Below are 18,115 nucleotides of genomic sequence, written 5' to 3' on the forward strand. Positions count from 1 at the left end.
GTCTGGCAGGGGAGACTGACATTGAAAACAAAACCCCCCACAAAATCCCATCAATGAAAGGAACTACAAACTACAGAACCAGTTCTGTGCGGCAACTAACAAGGGATCCTCTGGCTGAGGATGTCCCTCAACGGTAGAGCACTTGCCTAGCATGCCAAAAGCCCCAGTACAGGGGGAAGGGGGCCAGGGGAACAAGTAAAAAGGGAACTTTGGTCTAGGAAGTCCAGTCAGGTATCCCAAGACTGACTGGGGCTGAACTATGACAGCTGAGGAGCTGAGTCAGGCAGAGGGAGGGGAGTCAATGAGACCTATCTGGGCTGTGCAAATGTCCTGTGACAAGTTGCCGCAGCACAAGGTGCTGAATCTTTTTAAGGTGGTTTAAGGCAGAAGAGGGCCATAATTTGGTTAAATCTACCTACCTATGTTCCTTCTGGACATTCTGAGCCCTTCAGGACAAAAGCTCTGCCTGGCTTACCACTCTGCATCAGCTGAGTGTATGTCTGGCAAAAACGAAACAGGTGAAGTAGATGAAGACCATGCCTCCAAAGAAAAGTACTAGACCATCCGAAGAAATTATTTTTATTTGTTTCAAAGTCCACACGGTAAGGAAAGCTGGACTCCCCAGGTGGTGCTGGTTGGAACAAAGACAAAATTGTGGTCTATAATCAAGACGTGGGGAACCTGCACACGTGGGCCAAAAACCTTGCCCTGTTTGTATCATGTCACCAATAAATGCTGTTTGGATGGATGTTAAAGAGCTTGGGGGAAGGCTTGTCCCTTCAGTGTGCTGAACATCCCCGATCTCTTGTTCCCAGAGGTAATTCACACAAGGCCCAGCCCTCCCAGAGATGAGCCACAGCCCAAGTCTGGGCCAATCCCTGGTTTACTTAAGTGCACATCTTCCACGCTGTTGTCCAAGGCAGAAGATGTCACTGAACTCCTCTTCCTGACGGGGAATGAGCTGGGGTCTCCCACTGCCGGCCAGTGCTCTGCCCAGGCAGCGGGTGGGTTCCAGGGGGAATGGCTGTCCCAACTTCCCACCTACATTCGGATAAAGTCAGGGACATTTCCAGGGAAGAATCCCTGAGGACAGTTCCTTCTATCCCTTGAAATGGGACACCTCACTTGATTTGAAAGAGCGACAAGATTGTGTCCTGGTCGGAGGCTGGATGAGGACTCCACAGGCCTGATCCTCCAGGAGGCCCCCTTCTCCCTCCCAGGGTTGCCTCCTCCTTTCTAGCCTGCTGGCACTGCCCTTCTTCAGGGAGTCAGAAGTCTGTGACCCATGGCACCAAATAGGTACATGCCACCCCCAGATGGGGAAGAAGGTGGTTCCCCAACTCATGACTGGGCTTCTGCCTCAGGACAGAAGTTTATCCAGAAGGAACTTGCCCTATCACTTAATTGGGCAGATTCATAGTTGTCTGTAAGTTTACTTAGGAAGGGGATCCCTGGATTCGCTGGTCACCAGCAGGGCCACTGCCTTCCACCAGGATGGTTTCTGTATCTCCCACTGCCAGCTGAGGCCAGGCCTCCTCTGGCCTCACTTCTGCCTGTGGATGATTCTATTCTGCCCATCCCCAGAGGGGCTGGCGTGGTGAGAGGGGTAGCCCCTGATGGCCGTGGTCAGCACTACATTAAAGGAAACACCAACATCAGTGGCTTCCCAAGGCAGTCGCCAAACTGACTGGCGTCTGCAGAGTGAGTGGGGCAGGCAGCTGGCTGCCGGCTAGCAGAGCTGAGCTGGGGCTGGCATGCTCACATGCCCTCAGTGTCTGGCTCCTGTCAGGGGCTCTCCAGAGACTTGGCCCCTTAGGAAAGGGCTGCACCTCCACTGCTGAGCAAGCCCCCTAACCCTCAGAAAGCTCCGTGCCAGGAGCAGAGTGGAAGCCTGGAGGCGAGCCCCAAAGCCACCCAGAAGCGATGGAGTGCCTGGCACCCCGCCTGGAACCTCGTAGGACCACATGGCCTATGAGAAGCCACCGAAAATCTCCAATCTCAGAGCTCCCCTCTCACAGGCAGTGAGGAATGGAAAACTGGTCCAGGTGCAGAGACAAGATGGAATGGTGGCCAGTGGGGAGCAGGGAGAGCACAGCAGCTACGAAGGCCTAGGGGCCGGGTAAGCGGGGCCTGGAGCAGGGCCTAGCCCAGGCCCTGAAGTTCAGCCTCGGACTTGGCATGGCCCAGGGGCCGGAGAGTCCGTGGGGGCCTGCCCTCGGGCCCACTGTCCTGCTCCTCGTAGGTGGGATTCAGGCGGCCCACATCGAGTGGACAGAAGAGGCTGCGCTCAGTCCCAGCGTAGCTCTCCACCAGGGCCTCCAGGCTGGGGAACTCTGCAGGCAGGTGCTGGGGAGGAAGGGTCCTCAGTGCCAGTCCCCTTCCCCATGCTCATGCCAGGCACCCTGCCCCCACAGGGACCCTGCCCACTTTAGAGAGCAGGGAATGAGGGCTTAGAGTTGTGGGGCCATGGCAGGGCCAGACCCCACTTCCTCTCTTCCCACCTGGGCAGGACTGAGGCATGCAGCTTGCAAGTAAAGGCACACGTGTGAGAAGCCTCGCTCCTCATCCCAGAAACCCGCGTGAGTGCAGGCAAGGCCCCGCCCTCTCTGAGTCAGTTCCTTCCTCTGCTAAAGATGGGCTATGGTGTGGGAAAGCGAGACTTTTAAAAGCCAGGATCCCTATAGACATGAGAGGCCTGACCCAGGTCCCACTCTACTAGAAGACCCTCCAAAACACCCAATGGAGAGTGGGACCTTCAGTGACCTGACATGTCCCTTGTCCTAGAGCCTTAGAGGCAGCGGCCAGCAGGGCCTATGAGGAAAGTAGGATAGAAAGTGGGATTAGGGGCAGGGCCAGAGAGTCAGCAGGGTAAGTGTGAGGCAGGCTCAGGAGGTCACCAATTAGGACAAGGTGGGGCATCACAGCAAGAAGCAGAGCCAAAAATGGGACAGTGCCAGGGCCCTCCTTCCTACCTCTAGGCAGTAGCGGCCCAGGTGGTTCCGGAAGACCTGATGGGGCACCACCCCGCACTGTGTCCTCACAGACAGGCACCACTGGCCACTGGTGCCTGGCTCAGGCCACAACAGGAAGGCCCCGAGCACATCTCTCCGCAGCAGGGCCAGAGCACAGGGCCTGGGGCGCAGAAGCAAGAGGCTGAGGTTAGACGCCCTGATCTGGACTCAGCCCCAGGCTGCTGCTCTGGGTGAGGACATAACCCTGACAGCACGGAGGCAGCCTGAGGAGTAAATAAATGCCTCAAACACACAGTGCCCAGCTGGGCTGCTTGGTGCAGGCCTGTGATCCAGCTACTTGGAGGCTAAGGCAGGCAGAAGGATCACAAGATTGCGGCCAGTCTCAGCAACTAAGTGAAATCCTGTCCCCCAAAAAGAGAGGTGAGGACCGTGGATATCACTCAGTGGTAAGGCATCCCTGGGCTCAATCTCCAGCACCATCCCCCAGCAAAACAGAACAAAAAAACCCACAATAGTACCTGGGCCAGAGTTGCTATTCAATGAGAATGAGCTCTCAGGAGCTCAAAAGATTCCCTTTGAGACCCCATCAGGAGACAGGTTTAAAGAGCTAACTTCTAGTGGACACGCCTGCAATCCCAGCAGCTCAGGAGGCTCAGGCAGGGGGATCCTGAGTTCAAAGCCAGCCTCAGCAACAGCAAGGTGCTAAGCAATTCAGTGAGACCCTGTTTCTAAATAAAATGCAAAACAGGGCTGGGGATGTGCCCCTGAGTTCATTCCCTGGTACAAAAAAAAAAAAAGTTGACTTCTAGGAAGAAGCTGGCCTGTGATGGGCCTGAGGTCACTAAGGCCAGGTCACTCTGCTACACACAGGGTGCACTCATGTCATGGTCCTGCAGAAGCCCCCTACTAGTTCTCTGCCCAACCCCGGAGCTGGGCATTAGGCCAGGCCAGTTCCCTCCTACCTGGAGATGCCAGCAAAGGCCCAGATGTTCTCTGTCAGGCTGCCCTCACTCTCCACCAGGCACGAGGGACCACCAGGACTGCGGGGCCATGCCTCCCATGCAGCAGGAACTATGGAGACCACCCAGGAGTCAAAAGGAGAGTGACCAGACTTGCCATGTTCAGCCTGCCCCACCACTACAGGCCCTCTCCCCTTTGTCCCCACCCCAGGCACCCTCCCACTCCAACAGATGCACATCCAGCCCCTGCAGACACATGACACACAGCAGCCCCACTCACACCCACTCCCAGCTAAAGTTCAAACCACCCACACAAGCCCAGCTGCCCATGCGCACACGCTCACACACCAGGCCTCCACGGGTTGCAGCCACAGCCTCCCAGGAGCATGCAGGCACTCCTCTGCCAGCCCTGGTGCACAGGGCCGGGGCATCCCACAACTCACAGGCCTCCCGAGCCGACAGCTGCAGCTGCGTCTCGTAGGTGCAGGCTCGGTAGGCCCCGGAGCGGATCACCTTGCTGCGAATGGCCTTCTTGCGCACCAGCGTGGGCGAGCAGTAGGGATTCCCCAGGCGGGCATGGCGGGCTCCCCCACGGCCTTCTGACTCTGGCAGCTCCTTCTAGAGCACCAAGACGGGCCCATGGGCAGACAGACTCAGGCCCAGCCATGCTGGTCAGGCAGACCACCCCTCACCCAACACCACCCGCAGCCCTTGTCCAGCTCCCTGCCCCGCTCCCCCCACTCCTGGGCTAGGGGCTGCATACCCCACCGCAACCCACTGGCCCATCTGCCGGCAGGCGCCGGAAGGAGACCAGGGCATGAACGTTCTGTGAAAGCTGATCACGGCTGAAGGGCTCCCGCACCAGAGCTGGGGGGCCCCCAGGGCTGGAGGGTGGCTTCGGGGACAGGTCCCCTGCAGGCCCAGGGCAGGGCTCAGGCTGCGCCCTCTCCTCAGGGTGCTGCAGGAGGTAAGCAAGCTGGAAGGAGCGGCAGAGCAGCAGGTGCAGGATCTGGACCTGAGGAGGGGGAGGGCCTCAGGCACCAGCCACACAGGGGCCTGCAGTCCCTGGCTAGGGCGCCCCTCGCTCTTCCTCCAGAACACCTACTTATCTCTGAAAACCTCACCACCGAGTAGCCTCCCCTACCAACTGTCTTCAGCCAGGAGGGCGAGAATGACTTGGGCTACGCGCTCCTCCCCCAGGCTGACCATCCTTCCTGTAACTGCCCCCGCCCCTCTCAAGAGCCGCAGCCAAGAGCCCCAGCCCTGAGGTCAGAGCCTGGGTTTCCATTCAAGCCTGGAGCTCCGTGACCCCAGGCAGGGCAGGGCAGGGCAGGGCTCCCTTGTGCCTCAGTTTCCTCATCCCCACCTCCTGTGCTCCTCTGGGGACTTAGCGAAATGGAGCACAGAAATCCCCCAGCACAGGCTCCCACATCCCACCCGCGTTCACAGCAGCCAGACCCAACAAGCCCGGATTGTGAGCTTCAGCTACGCGTCACCCCAGGATTCAGCACAGGGCTTGATGTTCAGCAGTGACAGCCAAGTTCTGCTGGATGGACCCAAACCGGCTGTCTTGGCTCTGTCACATGACGGCCACACTGGCTTTGACTTCCCAGATTACCTGCCGAGAGCTCGCTCACCCCACCACCCGCCCAGGGCCATGCATTGGGACAGTAAGACCTGGACCAAGGCGCTGCTCTCAAAGAACTCAAGTGTCTATGGTTAGTGACAGACTGAAGCTGGAGTGTGGTCCTGTCGCAGGACTTCACAGGAGCCAGGCAGAGGAGTGGAGGTGGGCGGAGTGAGAAGGGACAGGCAGGCCTTCAGCCAGGGAGGACAGCCTGAGCAAGGGTCTGGCCGCGACTTCCCATCTCCAAGGGCATGTCCAGTTCCTGCTCTGGGCCCCAGGAAATGTTGAGGCCACTGCCTTGCCTTGGGGGGTCTTCAGTGGGCAGAGCCAGTGTGGTAAGGGCAGAAGGGTACCTGGAGGGGGCTCAGGTCAGCCCAGCCAATCCCAAAAGGCCTTTGTCCCTGGAACCTGCCCTGATGTTCAGCACAACCCACTCAAGCCTCAGTGGTGTCCCCGCCCCAGCCTGGGCCCCAGATACCTCTCCAGGCTGGCTGCCCACAAAGAGGTGGCAGAAGAGTTTGCTGGGGGGGCTGCGTGGGTTCCGGGCGATGAAGGAAAACTGGCAATTGGCAGGACACCAGGTGGAGTAGAGGATGCGCCTTAGGGCATGGGCCATCAGGAGCACCTGGGCGGGCAGAGTGGGTACCGGGCCTCATGAGACCCCACCTGGGCAGCAGTGGCCAGCCCTGAGGGCCCCCCGCACCACCTACACTCAGTCTGCACACCCAGTGCAGGGCCACCTGCTCCTGGGGCACAGGCCCTTGCTTCTTGCGGGCCACCCCACAGCCCCCTCACGTGGCTACTGGGCTTGTTCCCAGCTGCGGCCTGCAGGTTGGGATCACCCCTATTTCATGTAACTGAGAAACAAAGCAGTGATCTGCTGCCATGATCACAGAAAAAGGCAGTGGTGGCCGGCTCGGTCAGAAGACAGTCTGAACCCTGGCTCTGCTGCTGGTTCTCCATGAGCACAGTCTTCTGGCCATCTCCTGTTGTGACATGTGTCACGTGGGAGAACCCTAGGGCCTCTCTGATGGAGCTGCTGGGTACAGTGACACCATGCAAGTGACAAAGTGACACAGGACCTAATCCCAGGAGCCTGCAAGGCCTGGCTCTGGGACTCCATGGTCATCACAACCTTAGGTGAAAGGGGTACAGCTCTGGGGTATGGTTCTGGGGCACAGGCACCCAAGCAGGGGCTCCGGCAGCTCCAGCTGAGGCTGTCCACAGCCCACCAGCCAATACTGGGCAGCATACCTACCAAAACCTCATGGGATAACGTCCCTGCTCAGGCCAAAAGTGGCCCCCAAAGGAGGTTTTGGAGGGCCAAGGGTGAGAAACGTGCCAGAGCTTGGCCCTGGGGACTAGTCCTTGATGGAAGAATGCTCAGCTGGGCGTGGTGGCACACTCCTGTAATCCCAGGGGCTCGGGAGGCTGAGGCAGGAGGGTTTCAATTCAAGGGCAGCCTCAGTAACTCAGCCAGGCCCTAAATGACTTAGTGGGATCCTACTGCAGAATAAAAAGGGCTGTGGATGTGGCTCAGTGGTTAAGCACCCTGGGTTCAATCCCAGGTACCAAAAACAAAAAAGAAAAACTGCTCAAAGGCAGAGCAAACGGGAACACAAGGGGCCCCAGAGGGACTCTCCAGGGCTGAGCTGAGGTCAGGGCAGGGAGGAGACACCTGTTTCTGTTCTCACCCGCACCCACCTGGGCTCCTACCTCTCCTTCCCCGCTGTAGACCTTGAGGCCCTGAAGGCTGAACTTCAGGATGACAGCGCGGCGACGGGGACAGTCCTGGGTAGAAGAGTGTTGGTGGGGGAAGCCATCACCTCCAAGGCCAGCCCTGCTCAGTCCCACCTACCAAGGCCTGCTCAGGGGGAGCACCCTGGGCAGTGGACACCCCAGAAGCAAGGGAAGTGTAGATGGGTCCTGGCAGAAGAGCAGGGCCACAGATAGCCACATCCCCGTCTCCGGGCTGTGGCCTCCAGCTGTGGGGCACAGGTCCCAGGCAGCCAGTGGACGAAGTCCCTGAGTATGAGGGATGGGGCTGCGGGGGCCTGGCATGGGTAGCCACTGGGTCCCCTCTCCAGTGCCTTTCATTCCGCCCCTGCCTGGGCTTCATATGCCCATCTTGGTGACGGGGGAGGGGCTGGATCTGGTCTCAGGGCTCGTTCCCAGCCTGGCATCCCAGGACTGTGGCCCTTGCCCCCGTCTCCCTCACCTTCAGGGCCCACAGCCACTGCTGCACCAGCCACACGCTGTCCTGGGTGTCCAGGTCATCCACAGGGAAGGAGCCCACATACTGTTCAGTGAGGGGGCGGGAGGAGGCAAGGCAGGAAGTCAGGCCCACAGCTCCTGTGGATGTCTCCCTCATCCTCTGAGTCCCCCCTCCCTCAGCACACTGGTCTATGGGGCAAGCTGAGGGCAGGGACACCCTTGGTGGCCTGGGTCAGGTCACTCAGGTCATCTGAGGCCCCACCTCCTGTGAGTGCACACGCAATGCAAAGCCCGGGTCAGGTCCTTGACCCCAAGCTCCCCACCCCCAGGGCCTACCCCCAATGACTCCTCACCAGGGCACACCTGGAGGGGCACCCCACCCACCTGGGCAAACTTGGTGATGCACCTGGGCCGGTAGGGGGCAGGCCCGCAGTCGGAGGCCCTCCGGCCCCCTGCCCCGGCCCTCTGCATGGCCCCCAGGGTGCCCAGCTTCAAGCTTCAAGGAGAGAAAGCTGCAAAGGGCAGGGCAGAAAGTTGGTTTCCAAGCAGGTAAGGCAAGTGCTCCCATCACAAGCCCCGGAGCGCCCCCTTCACTCATTTACCCCACAAATCCTTGCTGAGTTCTTGCTGTGTGCTGACGTCCTGGGCCCTGGGAACACAGCCCTGGAAAGAATGATGAAACCCGTCTGCCTTCATGGGGCCGACTTTCTCAGGGGCCTGCTCCAGGGCATGAGAATCCCATAGGGGTGGTCATGGGTGGGGTGGTCATGGGTTGGATGGTCAGAGCTGATGAGGCTGGGGACCTGCTTCACAAGCCATGGCTCATGTGGCCAGCCTGATTCCAGGCCCTTCCCAAAGCATCTGGCCACACTGAGATCACAAACCCAGAACCCAATCAGGCAAAGCACTCAAGCTGAGTCAGGACATGGAGAAGGTGGACAATCGTCCACAGGCTGAGGCGCATTACCCCCTGCCCTTCCCAGGTTCTGGTCCTTCCTGGGACCCACTGCCATGATCCACTAGTGGGCAACAGGAGTAAACTTCCCTTATGAAACTACCCTCCAGGGTGAGTACCTGTTTCCCATTAGAGCTCAGAACTCCAGCTGGTGTCAATAACCGGAATAAATGCCTCAGTGATCCAGTGATTTCAAGAAAGAACAACCGGATGCCTCTGCCAAGGCCTCAGCTCTCCCAGCTTCTCTTGGGGACAACTCAGACACTGCCCCCCATCTGGCCCCACTTGTGGCCAATTCTCTCACTTGCCTACTCGTAACTATTGATTTGGGTCAGAGAGCCCCAGGTTCAATCTAGCGTGACTTTGGGAAAGCTGCCTTACCTCCTGAACCTCCATCTCTCATCTGCAAACTTGGGATGAAAGGAATCCATGAGAACTGACTGCTGGGCAGGTACCAAGCACTGAGCCAGCCAGGTTTGGAGCCAGTGCTCAACAAGCGTTGCTCCCAGGGGATGGGAATTCCAACACTTGCTGTGTGGGAGGGAGCTTAAGAAGACAGCAGGGTCTGACAACTTTCAGTCGCCTTCTGGCCTGGGCCACACTGACAGCAGACCCTGGGGTCTGTGAGGGCAAGACAGAGATCAGTGTGGGGGCTGTGACTCCCACCAGGAGACAGGAGAGATCAGACAGGGCCTGGGCAGGGAGGGGTGTACCCTGGGTGTGCTGCAACCCAGCTATGCAAGTGACTGGAGAGGAGGGTTTGGGTGCTGTGGAACAGAAGCTCCGTGCCAAGAGCCCCTCCTCTACCTGCCCATGACCTTCAGCCCCACGCTCAGGCTAGTGTGCAGATGGCAGCAGCCAGCACAGGAAGAGATGGAAAAGAAAGGCTGCGCTGTGTCTTTGAAGCATTCCCACGTCCCTCCATACCACCCCCTCCTGCTCCTCTGGGCTGTCACACCCTCTACTGTCTGATCCAGATCACTTTTCACATCACGTCCTTTCTCTACTGTACTTCTGATGTTTAAATAAAGCAAAGTTAGATATGCAACTGGCTCTAAAGCCAACGTGACGCCTGTTCCAGGTAAGGAGATGACAGGCTCCAGAGAAGCCACCTTTCAACTTTATAATCACATCACGGGGCTGGATCACATAATAAGCATGGGGAGGGGTGCAGGGGATGGAAAGGCCACAGCAACAGAAGTGGGAACAGGGGGTGAGAAGACAGGCAAAACCACGAGACAAAGGAGAGCTGCGGGAGGGAGCGATCAGGCGCAGACTCCACACCCTGCCCCTGCCACTTGGTCCCTCTGGCACTAAGCGTGAGGAGGAGGAGCCACAAGGGTTAGCACGCTCGCTCACATGCACAGACAGCTAGCTCTGTCGAGGGCTGCAAACGGCCTCCTCCCTCCAGATCCAGAGTTGCAATTTCCAGTGTTCCCAGGGTCCCCAGTGGCAGGGGTGGGGAGGTCAGGCCACAGGCTCTCCACTGCCAGCCCATCCACCATAAAACTCCCATCCCTACCTGTCCCTCTGGTCCTTAGCTTCCTTGGAAACAGGTTCTCCCTTCCTCACCTCCTTCCCTAGCCTCAGGAGCTCAGGGCATTTCAGCTGGAGCTGGGGGTTCCCAGAGGACCAGGAGGGTACGAGTCTCATTCTAACCCTGGAAATGGACCTGCCTCACCCACTCCAGGCACAAACACCCACTTATCTCTTTGAACCAGACTTAAGTTTTATACAGGCGCCTCACTGGGCCAGCACCTTCCTAAAGAGACACATTTGGAATGAGTCTAGGGCTTTCCTCTTGCTCTTCTGAGGTTTTCCAGGTGGCCCTGCTCCGAACTGGACAGGGAACTGTACAGACTGACCTGCTTTGTGGTCAAGCACTGGGACCTCTGAGCTCAGCCAATGGTGGTCCAGGAAGTCAAAGTCACTTGCCCAGGGTCACATAGCATAAAAGTGGGCAATGGGAAGCAAACTCTGTCCCTAGGACACGGCATCCTTCTATTGACTACCTTCACCCACAGAAGCAGGGTGTCCCCCCTGCAGTTTGGTGGGTCCCTGTTTGCCCAGCAGTAAGTGAGGCAAGGAAGCAGCCACAGGGGCAGGGTAACATCTCAGGTGCTGGGGACAGATCTGACCAACAGAAGAGCTACGGCCCCTCTCTGGTTGTCTCCTGTGCCAGATGGCCTGAGTTTGCCCCTACGACTCCAATCTACAGTCTGGTTCCCACCACCCCAACACCCTGGATGCCAACGCCACTTGCCCTGTATTGTCACAATCAGTGACATGGTTTATGGAGTCTAAAAGGGTCAGCTGAGATGACCTTGGAAAAGTCCCTTAGCCTCTCAACCTCTGGCTCCTCAGCTGTGAAGTGGGAATCATTATAGGGGACCCCTCCTGGGGTTGTTCATTGATCTATTCCTCCTGAGAATATTTCCCAGCGACAACAATGTGCAAGGAGGACAAGAGTCCTCGCAAAGCACCAAATTGGGGTGAAGGGACGACATTCAGGGAGGGACTGAGCGATTCCGAGAAAAGATTCAGTGGCGCGAGGAAGACGAGATGCTGGGAATATTTAATACGGCGCGGTCGAGGACGGCCTCCCTCAGCAGACGACATTTGGGCGGAAAGTGCTGTTGGGGGCTCGGGGCTAGCCCCCTGGAGGGGCAGAGCGCTCCGCAGCGTAGGCTGTGACCCGCGTTGCTGCTGTCGCTCCTGCGGAGCATCGCCAGGCTTTCGGCACACAGTCCCCAGGCGGGGCAGGGGGGGTCCCCCGGCCGAGGAGCCCGAGGCCAGGTGGAGGTGACGGAAACGCAGGTCGGAGGGAGGCGCCGGGTGCTCCTCGCGCTCGGAGACCCTCCCCTCCTCTGCGCCCCGGGCCCACCCCGCCCCCAGCTCTGGGCGCTCACTCACGGCGGCCGCAGCTCCTCGAGTTCCGGGTCCCCGCAGCTCCAGCCGGCGGTCCCCTCCGCGCTGCACAGCGCGTCTCCGGCGCCGCCGAGTCCCGGGTCCGCCCCGCCCCCGCGCCGCGCGCCCCCCACGTGGCCGCGGGAACCGACCCTCAGCATCACCTGGCGGCGGCACCGGCCTCGCCCACCAATCGGCTCCTACGAAGCCGCTCCGCTCGGCCGCGCCGACCAATCAGAAGCCGCGAGGGTCCCTGGCACCGCCCACGCCGACCCGCGCTGGGGCGCTCCGCCTTAAAGGGCCGGGGGATGGGGGCGCTGTCCGCGCTCGCCGAGGGCGCCTCTTCCGGGGCTAGGCTTGTCGTCCGGACGGCGTCCCTCACCTGGGCCAGAGCCCTTCAGCGCTGGACAGAGCCTGGCTCACAGTTGCGTTCAATGATGGTGGTTTGGACCCGGCCTTTTGGGGCAGGGGGACCAGTCTCACCTTCCCTCAGCCCCAAGACAGCAGGGGCGGCGGTGCCGCGCATCCTCTTCCCGTCTGGCGGTTCTCATAAGAGGATTGACTGACCCCGTCCTTTGAATTACAGGGAGATCCACTTAGATTGGGAAAATGGGAGAGCGAATTCGGCCAGTGTCAGCCACAGCACTGAGCTGGCGAGCATTTTTGTTCGCATCAAGCCAGGCGGGCGGTAGGTGCCGAAAATTAAAGAGCAAATCCAAGTCGGTCAAGCCTCTAGTGTGTATTAAACCTGAAATCTGCAGAAAACGCCAGAAACTGCCCACGCGCCACACCACGGAAAAGCCAGGACACAAGGGTCCAGGAGGGAGCAAAGGCTGCCAGCCTCGGAAAGAGGCGCCCTGCCAGAGGAGACCGAGCTGAGAAATGGGACCTCAGGAGAGTCCAGGCAGGTGTGAGCCACTCGGGCCATGCTGGGCATTCCCCTTGTCTAGGTGGGGCACCTGGAAACCCTTCCAGAGGCGGCAGTGCGGTGTAATTGTCAGAGGCGGGTCCCACATCTAAGCACTTCCTCTTCCCAGAAGTGGGGCCTTAGGCAAACACCTTAATCACTTTGATCCTCAGGGGCCTCATCTGTAAAGTGGTGTTACCAGCCTGACTCACAGCCCTGTGAGGATCTGGAGGAGTTAATGGGGGCAAAGGGCCTGGCACAGCACTGACCCAGAGGTAAGAGGAGCACTCAGCAAACACTAGCAGATATTAGACTTTGCGTTTATTCTTGAGTTTCTTTTGTATGTGACTGAACAGCAAGTGTTCACTGAATCCATGTGTCAAGTGCTCTGGGAAACGGCCTCATCACTGCCAGCTGGCAGCCTCCAGCCCAGGACCAAGAAGGAACAAGGGGGTTTGTTTATCGGTTGGTCTTGCTCTCAGAAAATCCAATTTATGAAACTCAGACACACAGAAATTAAAGGGCCAATTCCCTTTACCTCTGGGGGGAAAAAAAAAATCTCTACAACTTTTTCTTAAAAGCACGTCAAATTTAAGAGGACACACTAATATTAAATCCATTGTCCCTCTTTTTGAGACTATTTAGAGAAAGCAAAACAAGGCACTGTTATTAAATACTGACACCAACAAGTTTCTGATACATATAATTCACTTGGATACACACAACTTTAAAAACAATGACTGTAATCTGTTTTGGGTCAAAATGATAAAAGCCCAAGGAATTAAATTCAGATGATGAAAGAGCTAAACCCAGAGGGAGAATTTTGCCTTTTAAGTCATTTTCAGAAGGAGTGGCAGGCACTGTGCTAGGTCCCAATGACACAAATTTACAACAGAACACAAAATATCACAGAAGTCCCATGTGGACAAATAAATGCTGCTGGGTGCGGTGGCACACGCCTGTAATCCCAGCGGCTCGGGAGGCTGAGGTAGGAGGATCATGAATTCAAAGCCAGCCTTAGCAACTCAGCGGGACCGTCTCTAAATAAAATACAAAAAAGGGCTGTGGATGTGGCTCAGTGGTTAAGTGCCCTTAGGTTCAATCCCCGGTACCAATAGATGAATAAATGCAAAGTATGTGATACTGACTCAATTACTTCACTGCCCCAGAGGGTCATCCCTACTCAGGAATACAATGTTTCAAAACCAAATGCAGTTATACATCTGAAGTCCATGACTTCATTTTCACTTATGTATCACAGAAATTTTAACTGCTCATCTGAGCTATTCCCCCAATTTCACCAAAAACCAACACTGAACTTTTACCATGCATATCCCCTTACTAAACGGACTTTAGAGGCACAAGCTCAAAGGTTTATTTGGAAGTTGAACTTCAGTGACGTCAGTCATCTCTCCTGGGCAAGGCAACCTAGACACACTCCAGCAAGGCACATGCATCTAATATTCCATTCACGGCTCTGCTTAGTGACTCACTTGTGCAGGAAGCCCGAAGGAGTTTCCCATATTAAGCAGGGAAGGGGATGACAAAAAAGGGACGGTGGGGTGGGGTGCGGTGGGAGTCATGATTGCCCAAAACGTTAAGCCATGTCGTGGTATTTCCTGATGAGTCAACGACAATCACTAAAACTCACAGGTGCGAGCTTGCTATCACAGTCTTGGTTTCTCTCCCAAATCCCAGAATCTGGCACTGGCGCTGCCAGCTGACGCATGTGAGTGGGAAGCAGCGGCACATCACTGAGAAGCTGATCTCCCACAGCAGGGCTGGGACCTGGAGCCAAGATGGCTTGGGCCTCGCGGAGCAAGTCCCGCACACCTGCTCTTCACAGCGCCCGCTGCCGCCCCCTTCTCCTGATGACAGTGACTTTCCCCTTGAGCACAGCCATTCTGTTCTCCTAGGTGTGTCCTGGTTATCCCTGCAGCTTACCCCAGCACTGTGCCCCTTTTAAAACAAGTGATGCAGAACACCGATTTTTAAAATGACGGGTTGAATTGTGTCCCTTCTCCCCCAGGTCCGGACGTTGATGTCCTAACCTTCAGTGCCTTGCAGTGTAACCCTAATTGGAGGTCTCTGGAGAGATAATTAAATGAGGCCGTGGGTGTGGGTCTGAATTTGATATTACTGGTGTCCTTATAAGAGGAAATCTGGACATTGACCGCACAGAGGGAAGGCAGTGTGAAGATGGGAGAAGATGGCCACTTACAAACCCAGGGGAGAGGCCTGAACAGACCCTCCCCTCAGGGGCTCAGGAGGAACCAACCCCGCGGCTCCTGTTGTCCATGTCCAGAACTGTGAGCCCATGAGTACCGGTTCAGTCCCCAGTCTCTACCACTTGTTAAGGCAGCCTGAGCAAACTCATACAGTGGCAATACTGGCACATCTTCTGTCCTCCTCCCTCTCTCGTCCCACTGCTGGGGACTGAAAACTTGCGGAGCTCTGCCACTCAACACTTTTTATTTTGGGAGTCTAAGTTGCCCAGGCTGGCCCGGAGCTTGCCATCATTGCCTCAGCCTCCAGAGGCGTGGGGATCACTAGATGTGCACCACCTCACCCAGCAAGGTTGGTGACGCTAAAAAAAAAAACTGCATCAAGTAGCTTCGGTTGTCAGTGAAGCCCTGCTCTACATCCACACTGACAAGAGAGCTACCCAGGCTCCAGACTTGGCCCAGGGGCAACTGGTGACTGCCTAGGCTTCTGGCGGCCACAGCTGAGAAGGGACTCACGTTTCTTGCCCACCTGTCTTCTCTTCCTGGCTCCCTGGCTTTTTATTATCTTTTTTTGTTTGGTGCTGGGAATTGAACCCAGGGCTTTGTACATGCTAGGCAGCACTCTACCAACTGAGCCATACCCCCAGCCCCATTATCTTTTAATTGGCACATAATAATTGCACATGGGGTACAAGTGACACTTTGATACATGTATACAATGTGTAATTAATTATCAAATCAGGACCATTAGCACAGGTACCACCTCCCAACAGGTATCATTTCTTTATGCTGGGAACAATCAAAATCCTTTCACTAGCTACTTTGAAATGCACAGTATTTTTAATTGTCACCCTACTGTGCTGTAGAACACCAGGTGTATTCCTCTAACTGCATCTCTGTCCCCAGTAACCACCCTCCCCAATCTGTTGGCCTCTATTCTACTTCAAGATTTTTATGCACCCACATGTGAGAACACACAGCACTTGTGTCTTATTTCACCTTCCATAATGTCCCCCAGTACTGTCCAAGTTGCTGTAAACGATAGGACTTGTTCTTTCCTATGACTAGTATAGTGTGTATGTACCACATTCTTCTTATCTGCCAAGGGACACCTCAGTTGGCTCCTTATCTTGGCTACTGTGAATAAAGCTGCAACAAACATGCAAGTGCAGATATCTCTGATACCCTGATTTCCTTTCCTTTAGACACATACCTAATAGTTGGACAACTGGATCATATAGGAGTTTTTAGTTTTTAGGGGGTTTTTGATTTTGTGATGGGGTTGAACCCAGGGGTGCTTTACCACTGAGCTGCATCTCCAGTCCTTGTTCTTTTTGAGACAGGGTCTCACTAAGTTGCCCAGACTGGCCTCAATTCTTGTGCCTCGGCCTCCTAAACTGCTGGGACTACAGGCGTGTGGCGCCATGCCCAGCTAGGGTTTTGCTGTTGTTGTTGAGACTGGGTCTCAATGTTGCCCAAGCTGGCTTTGAACTCCTGGGCTCAAGGGATCCTCATGCCTCAGCCTCCTGAGTAGCTAAAACTACAGGTACATGTAGGTTTTCCACGGTGACTGTACTAATTTACAATCCCACCAGTACTGCAGAAGAGTTGCCCTTTTTCTCTATTCTTGCTAGTATGTGCACAAATATGCGCACGCACGCACACACATACACACACAGATCTGTTATCTGTAGATCTATCTATATCTATAGACTTTTTGATTATAACCTAATTGGAGTTTTTTTTTTTTTTTTTTTTTTTTTTGGTACTAGTGATTGAACCCAGGGGTGCTCAACCCCTGAGCCACATTCCCAGCCTTTTTTTTTCTGAGACCGGGTTTGCTAAGCTGCTTAGGGCCTTGCCAATTGCTGAGGCTTGCCTCAAACTTGCAATCCTCCTGCCTCAGCCTCCTGCATTGCTGGGATTATAGGCACGTACCACCAGCTTGCTCCCTGGATTTTTAAATTCAATCCTGTGTTGGTTTCTTCCTTTTCCCCCTCTTGCTCATCTTCCAATAGGTATATTCCTTAACAATATGTGATTTCTCCAGGCTTGTTGGTACATGCCTCTAATCTCAGTCAATCAGGAAGCAGAGACAGAAGGATCTCAAGTTTGAAATCAGCCTTGGCAACTCAGCGAGACCCTGACTGAAAATAAAAAATAAAAAGATGAAATGGGAATGGGGATGTAGCTCAGTGGATTCACACACACACACACACACACACGTGGTAAAGTGTCTGGATTTACAAAATTCTGATTTTGTAAGACTCACTAAGGCAGGCAGGCAGGCAGGCAGGCATATGGTATGATGCTCTTGCATTGTCCTGCCAGGTTTTGCTGCCTACCCTATTGTGTCCAAAACCACTGAGGACTTAGCATTTGTCCAGTTTGGGAAAGTTAGCTAAATTTACTTACTTCTCAAAGTTAGTGCTTCCTTTCAAATATTCTTGAGAATTAACCTGGGTCAATTTGACATAATGTGATTAGAAGCTAACAATAAGAATACACGGTAAACAACAAAAACCGAATCCTCCTAACATTGAATATTTGGGCTCATTTAAAAAAAATCATCTTGGTACTGAGCATGTAGTGATAAAAGGTGCTTAGCACGTACAAGTGCCTGATTTCATCCCCAGTACCACCACCACCACACGCCCCAAAACACTCTTTACTGTAGTGCAGCCAATGTAGTTGTTTTCTTTGATACTTGAGACACCCATGTTGCTTCTCTGTGGTTATTCTGAAAAAGTAAAGGATTGTAGATTCAAAGCCCATTACTTTACAGGCTCAGGGACACTGAATGGGGGGTCAAAGACACACACAAATGGAACTGACATAGTCCCCAAGAACCCCCGTGCAGGACCACAGCTACACATGCTGGATACTCAGTGGTATACTAATCAGGATCAATTTGGAATTAATGAAAATTTCTTATTCTATACAATGTATTGGCAAGTTTCAATTACACAAACAGAACATAAGGGAATGAGCGTATCACAAGCACTAGAGAAAAGCAAAAACTTGAATACTGAAACAGATGAATAAGGCTGTGAAACTCTCTTAGGTCTTAGGCAGATCAAAACAGGTACCAAGAGAGCATGGTGGCTGAGGTTTCCCTTACACTTTGCCTAAGAGCTGGGGCTTCTTATGTTCCAGCTCATGATCACTGAGCCAGAATTAGTTGTACAGAAGCTCCCATTCTGGAACCACCTGTGGTGGCTTCATGGAATACAAGTCCACAGCTTACGAAGAGTAAGACATCTGCTCACTTAGCCAAGAAGTTCTGATGGACACTGTAGTTCACAGGCTGCGGTGCTCTCCTGGGCTAAGCAACTGAGGAAACCAGTGT

The 18,115-nt window shown here is 55.1% G+C and overlaps 1 protein-coding gene across 11 annotated transcripts; it reads right to left on the reverse strand.

The window, feature by feature from the left end:
• Window positions 1-591: 591 nt before the first annotated feature.
• SH2D5 (SH2 domain containing 5) lies at window positions 592-11,852 on the reverse strand. Of its 11 annotated transcripts, none has more exons than XM_079125041.1 (11): window positions 11,799-11,852; window positions 8,375-8,489; window positions 8,157-8,284; window positions 7,777-7,857; window positions 7,263-7,349; window positions 6,037-6,183; window positions 4,695-4,946; window positions 4,375-4,549; window positions 3,935-4,043; window positions 2,973-3,132; window positions 592-2,346 (listed from the first exon to the last, which is right to left on the reverse strand). In XM_079125041.1, exons 3-11 carry the CDS (start codon window positions 8,241-8,243, stop codon window positions 2,143-2,145), a joined length of 1,302 nt encoding a protein of 433 aa, XP_078981167.1. In that variant the 5' UTR covers window positions 8,244-8,284; window positions 8,375-8,489; window positions 11,799-11,852; the 3' UTR covers window positions 592-2,142. The 11 variants fall into 11 exon arrangements, with proteins under 11 accessions (XP_078981167.1, XP_078981166.1, XP_078981159.1 ...); XM_079125040.1 differs by lacking the exon at window positions 11,799-11,852 and adding an exon at window positions 11,641-11,722; XM_079125033.1 differs by lacking the exon at window positions 11,799-11,852 and adding an exon at window positions 11,641-11,700 and having other exon boundaries at window positions 7,275-7,349; window positions 8,375-8,435.
• Window positions 11,853-18,115: the final 6,263 nt, after the last annotated feature.

The sequence above is a fragment of the Sciurus vulgaris genome (genome assembly GCF_902686455.1).
Source record: "Sciurus vulgaris genome assembly, chromosome: 1".
NCBI classification, from domain to species: domain Eukaryota; kingdom Metazoa; phylum Chordata; class Mammalia; order Rodentia; family Sciuridae; genus Sciurus; species Sciurus vulgaris.

Excerpts from the sequence above, each read along its gene's own strand:
- SH2D5 (XM_079125032.1), bottom strand. The coding sequence starts at position 11,795 with ATGCTGAGGGTCGGTTCCCGCGGCCACGTGGGGGGCGCGCGGCGCGGG. Across the intron at positions 4,044-4,374 it reads GCTGTCGGCTCGGGAGGCCT|TTCCTGCTGCATGGGAGGCA; the intron begins GTGAGTTGTGGG and ends TGGTCTCCATAG. Across the intron at positions 2,347-2,972 it reads TGGGCCGCTACTGCCTAGAG|CACCTGCCTGCAGAGTTCCC; the intron begins GTAGGAAGGAGG and ends CTTCCTCCCCAG.